The 11,970-nt window shown below is 54.2% G+C and overlaps 5 protein-coding genes across 5 annotated transcripts; 1 reads left to right on the top strand and 4 right to left on the bottom strand.

The window, feature by feature from the left end:
* Positions 1-942: 942 nt before the first annotated feature.
* On the bottom strand, positions 943-3,170 carry QBC33DRAFT_551464 (P-loop containing nucleoside triphosphate hydrolase protein). Its single transcript, XM_060429184.1, has 2 exons — positions 2,528-3,170; positions 943-2,464 (listed from the first exon to the last, which is right to left on the bottom strand). Exons 1-2 carry the CDS (start codon positions 2,830-2,832, stop codon positions 1,255-1,257), a joined length of 1,515 nt encoding a protein of 504 aa, XP_060278984.1. The 5' UTR covers positions 2,833-3,170; the 3' UTR covers positions 943-1,254.
* On the top strand, positions 3,133-3,990 carry QBC33DRAFT_460836 (prion-inhibition and propagation-domain-containing protein; the record flags this gene model as incomplete). The annotated part of the gene is made up of 1 exon (XM_060425010.1): positions 3,133-3,990. One exon carries the CDS (start codon positions 3,133-3,135, stop codon positions 3,988-3,990), a length of 858 nt encoding a protein of 285 aa, XP_060278983.1.
* A 133-nt stretch (positions 3,991-4,123) lies between these two features.
* QBC33DRAFT_563570 (MFS general substrate transporter) lies at positions 4,124-5,400 on the bottom strand (the record flags this gene model as incomplete). The annotated part of the gene is made up of 3 exons (XM_060430296.1): positions 4,124-4,675; positions 4,747-5,329; positions 5,390-5,400. 3 exons carry the CDS (start codon positions 5,398-5,400, stop codon positions 4,124-4,126), a joined length of 1,146 nt encoding a protein of 381 aa, XP_060278982.1.
* Positions 5,401-7,734: 2,334 nt separating this feature from the next.
* On the bottom strand, positions 7,735-9,491 carry QBC33DRAFT_600013 (uncharacterized protein; the record flags this gene model as incomplete). Its single annotated transcript, XM_060432064.1, has 3 exons — positions 7,735-8,434; positions 8,524-8,838; positions 9,372-9,491. 3 exons carry the CDS (start codon positions 9,489-9,491, stop codon positions 7,919-7,921), a joined length of 951 nt encoding a protein of 316 aa, XP_060278981.1. The 3' UTR covers positions 7,735-7,918.
* Positions 9,492-9,966: 475 nt separating this feature from the next.
* On the bottom strand, positions 9,967-11,169 carry QBC33DRAFT_623500 (uncharacterized protein; the record flags this gene model as incomplete). Its single annotated transcript, XM_060432898.1, has 5 exons — positions 9,967-10,151; positions 10,199-10,318; positions 10,404-10,501; positions 10,567-10,792; positions 10,854-11,169. 5 exons carry the CDS (start codon positions 11,167-11,169, stop codon positions 9,967-9,969), a joined length of 945 nt encoding a protein of 314 aa, XP_060278980.1.
* Positions 11,170-11,970: the final 801 nt, after the last annotated feature.

The following is an 11,970-nucleotide window of genomic DNA, read 5'->3' as shown; positions in this document are numbered from 1 at the left end:
ATACGGCCGGGCCGATTGGTTCCGGGCGGGGCAATTGAGGCGCAGTAAAAAGTGCGTACAAATAGTGAAAAATGTGCGTACACCTAGTGGAGCTCTTCTTATTTCTGAGCAGAGACCATCGAGAAAGTCTCTCTCGACTTCATCCGTGATAATGCCGAAGGCCTTGTGAAAACGTCGCCAATTGAGTATATTAGGAACGCAAAGCTTTGCGGAAACCTCTTCGAACCAGAGGACTCGACTGGGCTTGTTTCCGGGGTCAATACTATGTTTTTTGTTGATCATGATGAGCCGCTGCATGCTTTGCAAGCCGTCCGCGAGACCTGGGATTGGCGACTCGGGGACCTGCCGGATGGCTATGAGTACCTTCTTGTTTTGCCAGCTAAACGCCGCCGGTCTGGATCTCGCTCATTCCCTAAACCGGTCAGGGGGTCTAATTAGTTACCAAGTGCCTATATCACACAAACCTCGTTAGCTGATCGATTCCTCTGAAGCTAGAAGTCCTTCCTAGGGTGCTCTACTCAAGGGATATTTCCAGACACCACCCTGTTGCAGATTGTATGTACATACCTGACAGCACAAGTTACCAAAAGCATACATGCCGGTCTCCAGAATCAAAAACTGGTGCCGCTACTTTTTCAATACTCCCATCACTTTCTGGAAAGCATTCCACACTCCACACTCTTGGCAATGTCCCCGAGCCACGGTATCCGGCTCTCACAACTTGCTTTAGGCGGCCAACAGCTCGCTAGCCAACCCCTCACCGTCGTGATAACAACCCTGCCAGGTTTAACCGCAACAAGCGAGAGGAATAGCCTCTGGACCCATTTGAGGTGTTGGCGGGATGACGATCCAAGCGATTTAGATTCTGGTTTAGCCGTGGACTCGCTGAGTACAACAGACAATGGGAAAATGGGGTTTTATGTAACATAGAAACCTACTTTGCTCCTAATTCTTGCCGTTTCAGCAGCTAGTTTGAAATAGTAGACAGTACCCTAGTTGACTCAAGCTTCTCCTTCCTTCCAAAATATTTAGATGACTCTGTCCTAAAACATCACATTCCCGCTGGTAGCGGTCCTCCATCAAGGCCACGGCCTCACCTCGCCGGAACAAGGAATGCCAGCAAAGAGCAGGATAATACAAACCTTTGAGAGGTTCGGGATGCCCATCGCCAAGCGTCTTCTTGCGAAGCTTGTATGCTCTCTCATACAATCTCCCTCCACCTCCCCAACTCGTACAAACACGTCGACATTTTGGTTAAAAGCCCTGCGGCCTCCTCCTCCCCTTCACATATTTCTGTCCACTCACACACTTGATGTGCATGTTCAAGGTATTTCTCCCATAGGCTCTACAACTCAAGGAAGGCTTGAACAATAGGTGTCCCATAGCCTGGAGTGCCGCCCTGGAGAAAAATGCCATGTCCTCTTTCTGGCCCCCTCTCGTGCTGAGATTATACCGCGCAGCCTCTTGTACCAGCTTGTGCATCTCATAGGCCTGGCTCTCCGCTTTTGACACACGTTGGCTTAGGAATGAAAACTGTCGAAGCAGGGTGATTGCCTGTATGGCATTGGCATCTCCATCTTTGTTCCCACATGCTCTGTCCCTCGGCTTAGTACAAAATGCGGTGAGTCTTCTGAGCCTCTCGATCGGGGTTCTCGGTTTCCCGCTGAATATGGCTGCCTGGGCGATCATCTCGAACGGTATGTTTTGGTTATCCAGAAAGGCCAGGGTATGCAAGATATTATATGCCGTCTTGTCCGCCTGCCGAATAAGCTCGATGGAGATGTTCCACGTCTCCAGTACGCTGTTTGAGACGTGAGGCCTTCGATGCCGGTCAAACTCCGACGTCTGAAGAACCTCCCATCTTTTTGTGCAGTTTTTCAACTCGGACAGATATTTCTCGATCGGTTTCGACGTTCTCAGCATATATGTCCCAGCCTGCGATATGGCGAGTGGCAGCCGCCCAAGTTCGTTGAGCAGCACCATAGCGTCTTCCTCCTCCTCGTCGCCGATCTTTTCGTTTCGCGCAGTCTCGAGCAGCATCTTGGCCTCGTCCGCGGTCATGCACGCTACCTCGATCGCCCGCCGAGCCCCGACAAGACTGCCGGCAATCCGCTTGTCACGACTCGTCCATAACACCGTCCCACCGGGCCCCCGCGGAACAAATCTGTCGAGGCTGGGCCGTTGCCCTCTCCTCTGGACCAGAGATCCTGTCTGACCGACGCCAAACAGGCCAAGGTTGTCCGCATTGTCGAGGACAAGGACCCAACACGGGTCGCTCTCGATCCGCGCGCGAACCGCCGTCAGCAGCTCCTCATCGTCCAGAGCATTCGGCAGGCCTAGCTTCTTCGCAATCAACTTGTAGTCCTGAGCAAACGCGGCCTCGTTGTCGGCGTGTACCCAGAAAACGGAGCAGGCCACGTCATTAGATCGGCGGTAAGCGTATTGGAGGGCGATCTGGGTTTTACTTCTGCTTGTAAGTTTGCGGGGGCGCGTTGACTAGCAAGAAACGATAGAGAGGAAGACTCACCCAGACCCGCCCAGGCCCCAGAGTGCGGCGCTCTGGTAGTCCGGGCCAGGGAGAAACAGCCTCTCGAGGTCCAGCAAGAGGTCGAGGCGGTCAATCACGTCCTCGTTGCGGGGGAAGGGTATTACGCGGCAGGGCGGGGGACGGGCAGCGCATGGCTGTGATCGAGAGCCGTAATTGTAGACATTTCCGACATGGACAGCCGCTTGGTCTTGAGAGATTATTTTTCCGGCGTTGTTCCTGGTTGATGTCGGCTGTTCTGCGGGGCTCACGGGGTCATCGGGTTTAACCAACTGCTGGTTCGGCATTAGGTTGAAATTTCACTCTTTGTTCAAGGACGAGCGAGCCCTCAGAGACGAAAACTGGGGTCACGGCTACACATGGACCCGTAGAAGAAAGAGTCGAATGATACTCATGATGGGCAAAGGCAATCCGATAAAGTGATGTTGAAATGGTGCAATTACCCTGCGATTTCGATGGATTGCGACGGCCTACTCGCTGGCGAATCAGCCTGTTTCGTTACGCGCCTTGGTGTTTCAGCTCGATGTGGGGGCTTGCGTATCAATGTCGTCTCTGTCCGCCTTCCAGACTCGCAATTGTTTTCGAAGATGGCTGAGGTGGCCGGCCTCGTCACCGGCCTTGCCGGCCTCGTCAGCAACTGTGTCGACTGCCTTGAGTACATCCGACTTGGCCGCAATTTCGGACGTGACTACCAGACGTGCCAACTGAGGCTGGACGTTGCCAAGACACGCCTGGGAAGATGGGGCGAGGGCATCAAGGTCAATCAGGATTTTCCTTCCGTCACAGAGTCATCGCCGTCGGGCGACCAGCGGTTCCAGCTTGCCCGATCGATCCTGGAACAAATAATGCTCCTTTTCGAGTCTACTCAGAAGACGTCTCAGCGATACGAGAGTGTTGCAGAGCAGCGCGATTTGGTGCTGTTCGACGAAGACGAGATGAAACCCATCTTCCGAGGCCTGCATAACCGACTGAAGTCTCTTGCCCGCCGGAGGCAAAAGAACACAAGCTTGTGTAAGAAGACGGCGTGCGCGCTGTATGATGCGAAGAGCTTTGACAGGCTTCTGGACAACATCACCGCCTTGGTTGAGGAGCTGGAAAAATTATTTCCGGTAGATGTCGATTGTCGCAGACTGGCCCAGTCTGAGATCGAGGGTGTCGAGGACGAACAGAGCTTGACAGCATTGCGAGATGCGGCTGATGGCGTTGACAAGACCTTGTCCGAGGCGGTTAGTCAGAAGATTGCGACAATTCCGGGAAGGAACTACGCCAAGGACGTCAAGACCGAAGACCGTGCGAGAGTTCAAGTGGGCCATCAGTTCAATGAGATTCTGGGGCTTATCGGTACAGAACAGACCACAAATTCAGTAGAGACCGTGGTGGCCAAGGGCGAGTCTAGGATACAGATTGGGAGCAGGTTTGGTGGCCGGGGGATCTTTGATGATTAATTCGCATCTTTACAATGTGCTAGCTCAGTCTACTTATCTGATATTACCCCAGCCGTTTACCAGCGCCCTTCTTTCTAGAAATTACTGACAGAAATCAAGTCTCAAAGTCTATCACCACAACATCAACGCTCACTCACACCTTAACAGCCCACCCACCCCCCAACCTCCTCCCCTTCACCACCCTCGCCGCAACAAGAAACCCCGTCCCGACCAGCAGGGCTGCCCCTGCAAACCCCTGCGCACCAACATAGCTCCCCCCCGCCGCCGTGACCAGCCTCCCGGCGATAGGCGGCCCCGCCAGCACAGCAAAGCTATTGATCGTAAATACCATCCCCATTCGCACCCCCGCACGCCGGAGGTCCGGCGTCAAGCTACTCAGCCCCGCGGGGAAGAGCGACTGGATGCCTCCGCCCACGATGCCGTAGAAGACGGTCCAGACGTACATCCCCGCCACGTCGCGGACCGCCAACCAGCAGAAGACGCACACGCCCGCCACCATGGCCGTGGGGATAAACACGTTGATGGGGCCGACGCGGTCGGCTAGGAGGTTTGGCCCCAGGCGGCCCAGGATGCCCATGCCGTTGATGACGAGGATCAGGTTGAGGCTGTCGGTGTAGGACATGCCGATGATGTCGCGGCTGAAGGAGGCGAGGTAGTAGAAGGCGAAGTAGACGCCTAGGAATATCTGTTTTTGTTGTTGCTGTCAGAAAGCGAGGAAAGGGGCGGAAGGGCGGAGAAAGAAAGGGGTACACTCACAAAGAAGCTCCCAGCAGCGTAGAAGGTATACTCCAGCTCCCTGAACGCAGCCCACTCGACCAGGGGCCCGGTGCGGCGTGGCGGGATCCGGGGCCTGAGGAACGTGTTAGCGACCACGAGGCTGGCCAGCTGGACGAACCCGATGGCCCTCATGGTCCAGGGAAACCCGGCCGACGGCAGCAGCTGGCGGGCCATGCTGGGGAAGACGAGCCCGCCCGTGGCGCTGCCGGTGGCGACGAGGCCCATGGCGAAGTAGCGCCGGCGCGCAAAGTACGTCGACACCACCGTCATGGTCGGCGCGAAGAGGCAGCCGTTGCCGAGGCCCATGCACACCCCCTGCGACAGCAGAATCTGCCAGTACGACGTCGCGCTCGCCGTCGCGAAGATACCCAGCACCTGGAACGCAGAGCCCAGGAAGAAGACCTGCCGGAAGTAGCCCGCGTCCGTCGCCCGGCCCGTGGCGGTGCCCACGAAGAAAAGCAGGAACACCTGGATCGAACCGATCCATGATATGTCCGACGGGGAGTGCGATAGTGCCGTTGTGTAGTAGGTCTGGAAGATGCCGAACGAATTGATGAATCCCCTGGGAGGTTGGATTAGTTCTCTTTGCCTCTTCTGAGTTTCCGTTAGGGGTCCTTTTTACCATGTGTTCATGACGACAAGGTGAGAACTGGCAACTTTATAAGGTGAATGGCTGTCAGCCCAAGCTACATCAACATGGCCTCTTTTATACCGGGAGACTTGGGGACTTGCCAGTTATCCATGCCTTCAACCCTCCGTCTGGTGGAGGTCCTAAATTCGACTTGACACTTGCTCTGCTCACCACCCGACTCACGACTCGAGACACGACGTTTGAAGCTTGACCATTCGGTCCATTGTCTTGGTCCAGGTCCAGGAAATCGGAGTCGTCTACCGGGATACCAAGTGCCGCTTCGACGTTGGTGGGGTCATCATGCCTTCTCCTTTCCTCCCGGCACTTCTCCGGACAGCTTGCGGGGGCATTATTACCATCTATCGAGCGAGAAGATCGGCTCCCTTTCTCGACATCGCTCGACTGGTCGCCTACACTTGTGCCTGGCGAGGCCTTCGTCATATTCGTAAATCTGGGAATCCAGATTCCTCCAAGTGGGAGCAAATGTGACTGCGAGTTCTGCGTTGTTCACCGTGGCCCATGAAGAATAAATCCAGCGAAGATAAACTGGTGTCCAGAAGAGCCAATCCTTGGTGCAGGGGGTAGTCACTACTCTAAAGGCTGGCGAGCAACTTGCGGGATCAAGTCGGAGTCGGGAATGCGAACAAGAGTCATAATTACCAGTCGCACCCGGGCCCGGTCCGGCATCGTTTTCTTCTTTTCATTCCGAACTAAGTGGAGCCCATTATTAAGTTGCCGCAACTTGGCGCTTCAACTTCCAATCCAACTTCCAAGATCTGCACCGGCAGGCATCCCCACATTATTCCCGAGGCCCATGCAACATCGTCAACGGAAGGGCGCAAGAATGGGACGCGGCCAAACCCGCACTTCTCAGCCAATTCGCTTCAACCTTTCCGGGATTTGAATCCGGGGAATGACTGCTGACTCCACAAACAAAGCGTGATCGTTAAAAGCTAAAACGAATTCATCTGGGACTTCGTCCGAGCAAATTTCCCGGACGTGAAGCCTCGAGTCGATATTCCGCTCATTGAGGGTGCAGTTCGCAAGCTGGTGGCAGCCCGAGACATTGAAGGTCTCTGTCCCCGTCGGGACTTCGTCAGTGCCATTCCACTGGAGACGCGTCACCTCGAAGACACAGTCAAATTTACTAGAGTCGCGGTCAACGCTGAATCCATAGCAAATCAAACTGGAAGCATGGGTAGTCTCTCACGGAGCCAACATCGATCTGTGCCGGCTCCATGGTAGATGTATTGCTCGGATTGAACCGGGACATCAAGGGACCTGAGGACGGTTGGTTGGGAGATGCTGCGTCACTTGGGCTGCTAGGTTACAATAGGGAATACGAGAGATTTACTCCTGGACCTCTATAGAGCACCAGATACTAATAGTCTACGACCGGAGCTTCGTTATGCTCCCTTGGTAAGGTATAATTAGCCCTTGAAAATGACCATAAGCTTACAAAGGGTCTCTTAAATCCAAATCACATCTTTGTTCCATCCGCCAAGTTTGTCTTCTGTTTAGCAATTAGCAATAAACCCCTCTGCCCACTGTTGCCATTCCGGCCCTCCAGTTTTCATCCTCCGACTGCGCTGAACGATTGAACCCTCGGCCTCTGCATATACACTCATTCTCTAAAAACATGCACCGGCGACAATACTCCCGAAATGCCAGTATTGGCTGTCCAAGGGTTTAAGATGATGCGCGCCGACCTTTCCAATTCCTCGTGGCTAACGGACTGCCACTCGTTCACTACAACATGGAGGAACCTCTGATGTCAATAGGAGAGGTGGTTACCGCAAAGGAGGAAGAGGAGGTCGTAACGGTGCTCAGGAGCATGGGCATAGACTGTAAAATTAAAATCATAATCCCTGGGTAGAACGCCTTAATCCCTCGCCATGGGTCTACGTTTGCCACAACTGGGTCTTTGTTTACGAGGCAGAGGGTGGTCACCAACCAATTCCGGGTGTCCACAGCAGATGTACGGTAGGTATCTTGCTTGTTGCTATCACTTGACGGGCTACCTCGAAGAAATTCCACCCAGTCCCACGAGATATCGTGGCAGGGAAAGTATACCTTCTATTTGAGCCTTCGTTGCGAAAGTCAAGGCTGGTCCGTGGACCCAAGACGAGGCCAACCCAGTCGTAACTTGCCGTAAGAAGAGGCTGATGATGCCCACATCATCTAGACTCCACGAGTCGTTCCACATGACAGCCACTCTGAACACTATCATGACGCCATAACCAAGGGCCAAGTCATTTTTATTGAAGGCAGCAACACCAAACAAGCCGCGCCTCCATTTGTGATGGCTCGGAGAAGCAACCAAGGGTTTGTGGAAATAATACCGTACTGAAGAACTGCCATAGTCCCCGGCTCGCTCAAGGTTCTGCAGACAACAACGGAACAAAGCCAGGATTGGTTGGTCCGGGAGCCTTCGCCGCCAAGTATGCCTTGCAAAAGACGAGATGACAATTCCGGTGTCCGGAGAAGCGACTTCATCAGTATCCGGGGGTTAACCCGGCCTCAAACTGGATCATCGTGGAACACGGCGCCAGGTTGTTCGGCATTCACAGGTTCGCCATCACTCCCTCCACCAGCTTCGGCCGCCCTCTTTTTCTTCTCTATCTCGGCCACCCACATGGCCGAACCAGCTGTCGAAGTCAGCAGGAAGAAGAAGCTCAGAATGGGAACCAGCTCCAGTATCATGGCGACGGTGCCAAACCACGTGTATTCCCAGGTCCGATCCCGTATTTCCTTCTTTGTCTGCTTTCGGTCCAGGCCCCGTAGTTTATACCAGCGGTGATGAGCCAGCTTCCCGAGCCTCGCGCCGGTGATGATGATAAAGGCGGGCGTGCCGACGTAGGGGACCAGATTGAGAGGAAGGAAGACGATGAGCTCGACGATCTGGATTATGCTCCACGGTGTGTACTCGGCTCGGCTAGTCGGCTTCCCTAGCATCTTGACAGAGTTCGGCGCATCGAGGAAGAGCACTCGGTGCGGGGCGACGAGATCGATCAGGTCGAAGTTGATGAGTGTTGCCTATAAAATAGAGACAGACACAGCTGATTAGCATCCCGTCGCCCGTCGCCATACCTTGACAGAGGCGAGAACAGAAGAGCGGGACCTACATCGAAGATATCTACGCGGATTTCATCCACAAAAAATGCTTCGAACAATCCTTGCGTGATGACGAGGCCCTCGCCCAGAACCAGGACGACGGCGTTGATCCAGGCTCCCCAGCCATGGAAAATAGCCAGGAAGGCAAACTGGGGCAGGAATGCAAAGGTGAAGAGTATGAAATAGACGAGGAAAGATATGATCGATAACGGAAGTAGTCGGCCGACGAACAGCGGGTAGAAGGGCCGACGCCGCAGGAAATACCAAATGCCCCGCAGCGGAAATGCCGCTGCCCTCAGGCCCCTCCGGAGATAATTCGTCGGCCGCTGGATCAAGCTATCGATTGTCTCTAGCACATGGGACGGCATGTTGACTCCTTTGCGGGGGCGGGAACATCACAAGCAGGTGCGCCGAAGGAGGGTTGGGAGATAGGTAGGTAGAAATATGCATGGGGGGTAATTGGGAGACGTCATCCCGTGCACCGCCACAGGATCCAGGCACCGACGATAGCTGCGGCATGAAGTGGCTGGAAGTGATCAGCGCAAACGCGGCCTTCTACCCGTGCCACGCCCCACTTTATTTGGCCCTCGAGAACCACCTAAAATAAAGTGGGGCGGGCACGGGTGTTGGAAGGCCCCGTAATTAGTACAGTCCTGCCCTGCAGTGAAGAGAGTCTTCCACCCATGGTTCTCGGTTAGCACTCCTGCAATGATGGACACAAGAGACGTTGAGCAGGTAAGTGTTGCAACTGTAAACGCAGTGCGGAACCCACGCTCATGCACAGAGGGTCGTTTAAGTCTGTGTCAGACGGTTGAGGAATAAGGATAACCTCATTTCCCTGGAACCATCATTAATTTACTATTTCCTTGACTGGGGAATTGGACTCCCTGGTGCGCTTCATGTCCTTCCAGGGGTCGGTCAGGAATAAGTCTTTGAGGCAATCATCGTCGTTCGGCTTGTTTGACGTTGATGGTACCATTGTTGGTCCCTACTTGCGTCCCGGAGTTTTCTGCCGAGAAGGAAACGGACGACATTATCGCATCTGAAAAATGACAGGGAGCTCACAATGCAGGACAGAAGAGCGTCGGCCACTCGCGAGTATTGAAGTGAGCGAATGAAAACTCTCGAGAGGGGTAGCTGATTGGACATGGACGCATCAACCTTGACGGAGCTGAAATTTACGAAGGCGGTTAATGTCGCGCAATAACAGTCGCGTGTTCACTCCCTCTTAATGAAAATAAGATGTAAGTCATCTGCATATCACGCTGTTTATGAAAGGGGTTGCAGAAGTGGACCAAGGGGTCAAGTGCGTACATTCGTACTGTATTTTGAAGTGAAAGAATTGAAGTAGTCTTGGCCTATTTAAACCCCCGCTGATGTGATAGCCAATATTATCTATTAGGTAGGCAATATGCCAAACCTTTAACACACTAATACACACACACGCCCACATCTCAAGCCAAGACGCAGAACGACAGGGCGAGCGAGAGCAAGCTCGCACCCCAGGCCAGCGGGCCGCCTGCAACGGGGACAGCGTTGGAGACGACGACCACCGCGCTCGTCGTGGCAACGCCGCTGGTCCCATTGGGGTACCCCGTGCCGCCAGTGGAGTGCCGCTGCCGGCCGGGTAGCTGGCGCACTCCATGCTAGTGGGGTAGCCGCCTGAAGTGCTGGTGGGATAAGCACCTTGGGAAGAGGTCTCGGTCGGGTAAGTGGCCTCGTCTGAAGTTGTCTGGGCGGTGGAATACGTGGAACCGGTGCTTGTGGGCGGGTATTCGGAGCAGACGCCCGCGAGGGCGGACATGCCTATTAACACAGTCCAAGTTAGTCAACCGTTTTTTTCCTTTCTTTCTCCAAATAGTGTCGACAGGGTGAGGGGGTGTGCTTTTACCTCCGTAGAAATCAGGGTCGACTGTTGAAGCCCAATCGGCGCAGCTGCTGGCATAGTCGTCGAAAGCGGTGGTGTAGGTCGAGTGGGCGCCGGTGTAGCTATACTTTACCGTCAGCGAGTGTTTCCGCTGCCAAGGGGGGCAGGTTCTCTCTCCCTCTCTTACCAGAGACACAAGGCAACTTGATCGTCGGCCATGGTCTGAATGCCTGGACCAAACCTGCTGGCGCAAGTTTCGGCTATCGAGATGACCGTCTGACACGGGGGCGGGTAGTCTGTGGCGGTGGCCGTCGTGGTTGCCGGAGCCGTGGGTGTCTCGGTTGTCGTGCCAGTGCAGATATTCCCATTGTTGGCAGTCTCGGCGGAACAGAAACTCGCGATTTGGTCGTTTACTGTGCGGGGGTCAGCAAAGCACCGCGCGGTGGCCGGGGCGCACATGTGGTTTAGCCATACTGGTATACTCGCTTGTGCTGGCAGGGAGGTATTTAGAGAATGATGCGGCACAGCTGCTGTAGACGGAAGCAAGTTCCGTAGACGACTGGCAGCAGAGACAGGCCGCCTGGGTGGCCTGTGGTGCCGCGTTGAAGTCGGAGATGGCAATGATGCAATGGTTAATGGCATTAATAGCAGTATTGCACGGCGCCGGGTCCAGTTCCGTTGCTGTGGCAGCAGTCGTGAGGCCATTCGCGAGAGCGTTGACTGGTGCAATATCAATAGACACCTTGGCCTTGTGCGCCAGAAAGAGCGCGGCAACGAGCTGGGAATGCATCTTGGATCGAGCAGTTAATACGGATTATCGGGAGAAATGAAGAAAATTATAACGAAGGACTCCGGTGAGTTGGGCAGAGACTCAGCACGAGAAGCTGGTGTGCTAACGAACAGGCTTTATACATATCAAACACCCCGTCTCTTCAACTGCTCGCCAGCTCATCTAAACCTAAGTGCGCCCAACCGATCCACCTTCAGCATAGGATCGACAGGGGAGTCTTCACCAAAGGGTCCAAAGGGTCCAAAGGTTTTCCGGTTTGGGCGCAAAGTGCGTGTCTGACAGAAGGATCCAAATCCTGGGATGGAGTGGGTGAGCCACCCAGTCAACGGTAAGAACCAAATCAACGTAACGCGTTCTTAAATTACGTGTCAGGAGCCAGTTTCTCAGCTCCCCTCTTCCCGCAGGAACCGCCTGCAATTGAGTCGCAGTCATTATTGCTGCTTCCTTCATGCTGAGCTTCAGTCTTCATCCCCCCCGACCAAAATTACACGGACACCAAACCAACGACCACAAATTGTTCCTTGTGCCGCTTTCCGGTGAGCTACATACAACATACCACAGGCTCTCGCTCAAACAAAGTCAAAGTCAAACCATAATTATGCCGGCGGAGCCGGAGGGAAAAAGGGGGGGGGGAGGGTGGAGCGCGGCAGTTGGGGATGGTGATTTTGAGAGGGAGAGGGAGCAGCTGTAAACAAACCTTGGGTCTCGACAACCCCTACCCTATTACAAAACTTTGACCCTTCCAACGATGTTCTATTTTCAGGCGTATGCCAATCTTGCTGCTTTAATCGGTGCAGTGGG

This window comes from Phialemonium atrogriseum (genome assembly GCF_030411735.1).
Source record: "Phialemonium atrogriseum strain 8032-3 unplaced genomic scaffold QBC33scaffold_38, whole genome shotgun sequence".
In the NCBI taxonomy this organism is placed as follows: Eukaryota; Fungi; Ascomycota; class Sordariomycetes; order Cephalothecales; family Cephalothecaceae; genus Phialemonium; species Phialemonium atrogriseum.
The sequence above is the reverse complement of the archived record's forward strand: the minus strand, read 5'-3'. Positions and strand labels throughout refer to the sequence as shown.

Excerpts from the sequence above, each read along its gene's own strand:
- QBC33DRAFT_551464 (XM_060429184.1), bottom strand. The coding sequence starts at position 2,832 with ATGCCGAACCAGCAGTTGGTTAAACCCGATGACCCCGTGAGCCCCGCA. Across the intron at positions 2,465-2,527 it reads TGGGGCCTGGGCGGGTCTGG|TAAAACCCAGATCGCCCTCC; the intron begins GTGAGTCTTCCT and ends TACAAGCAGAAG.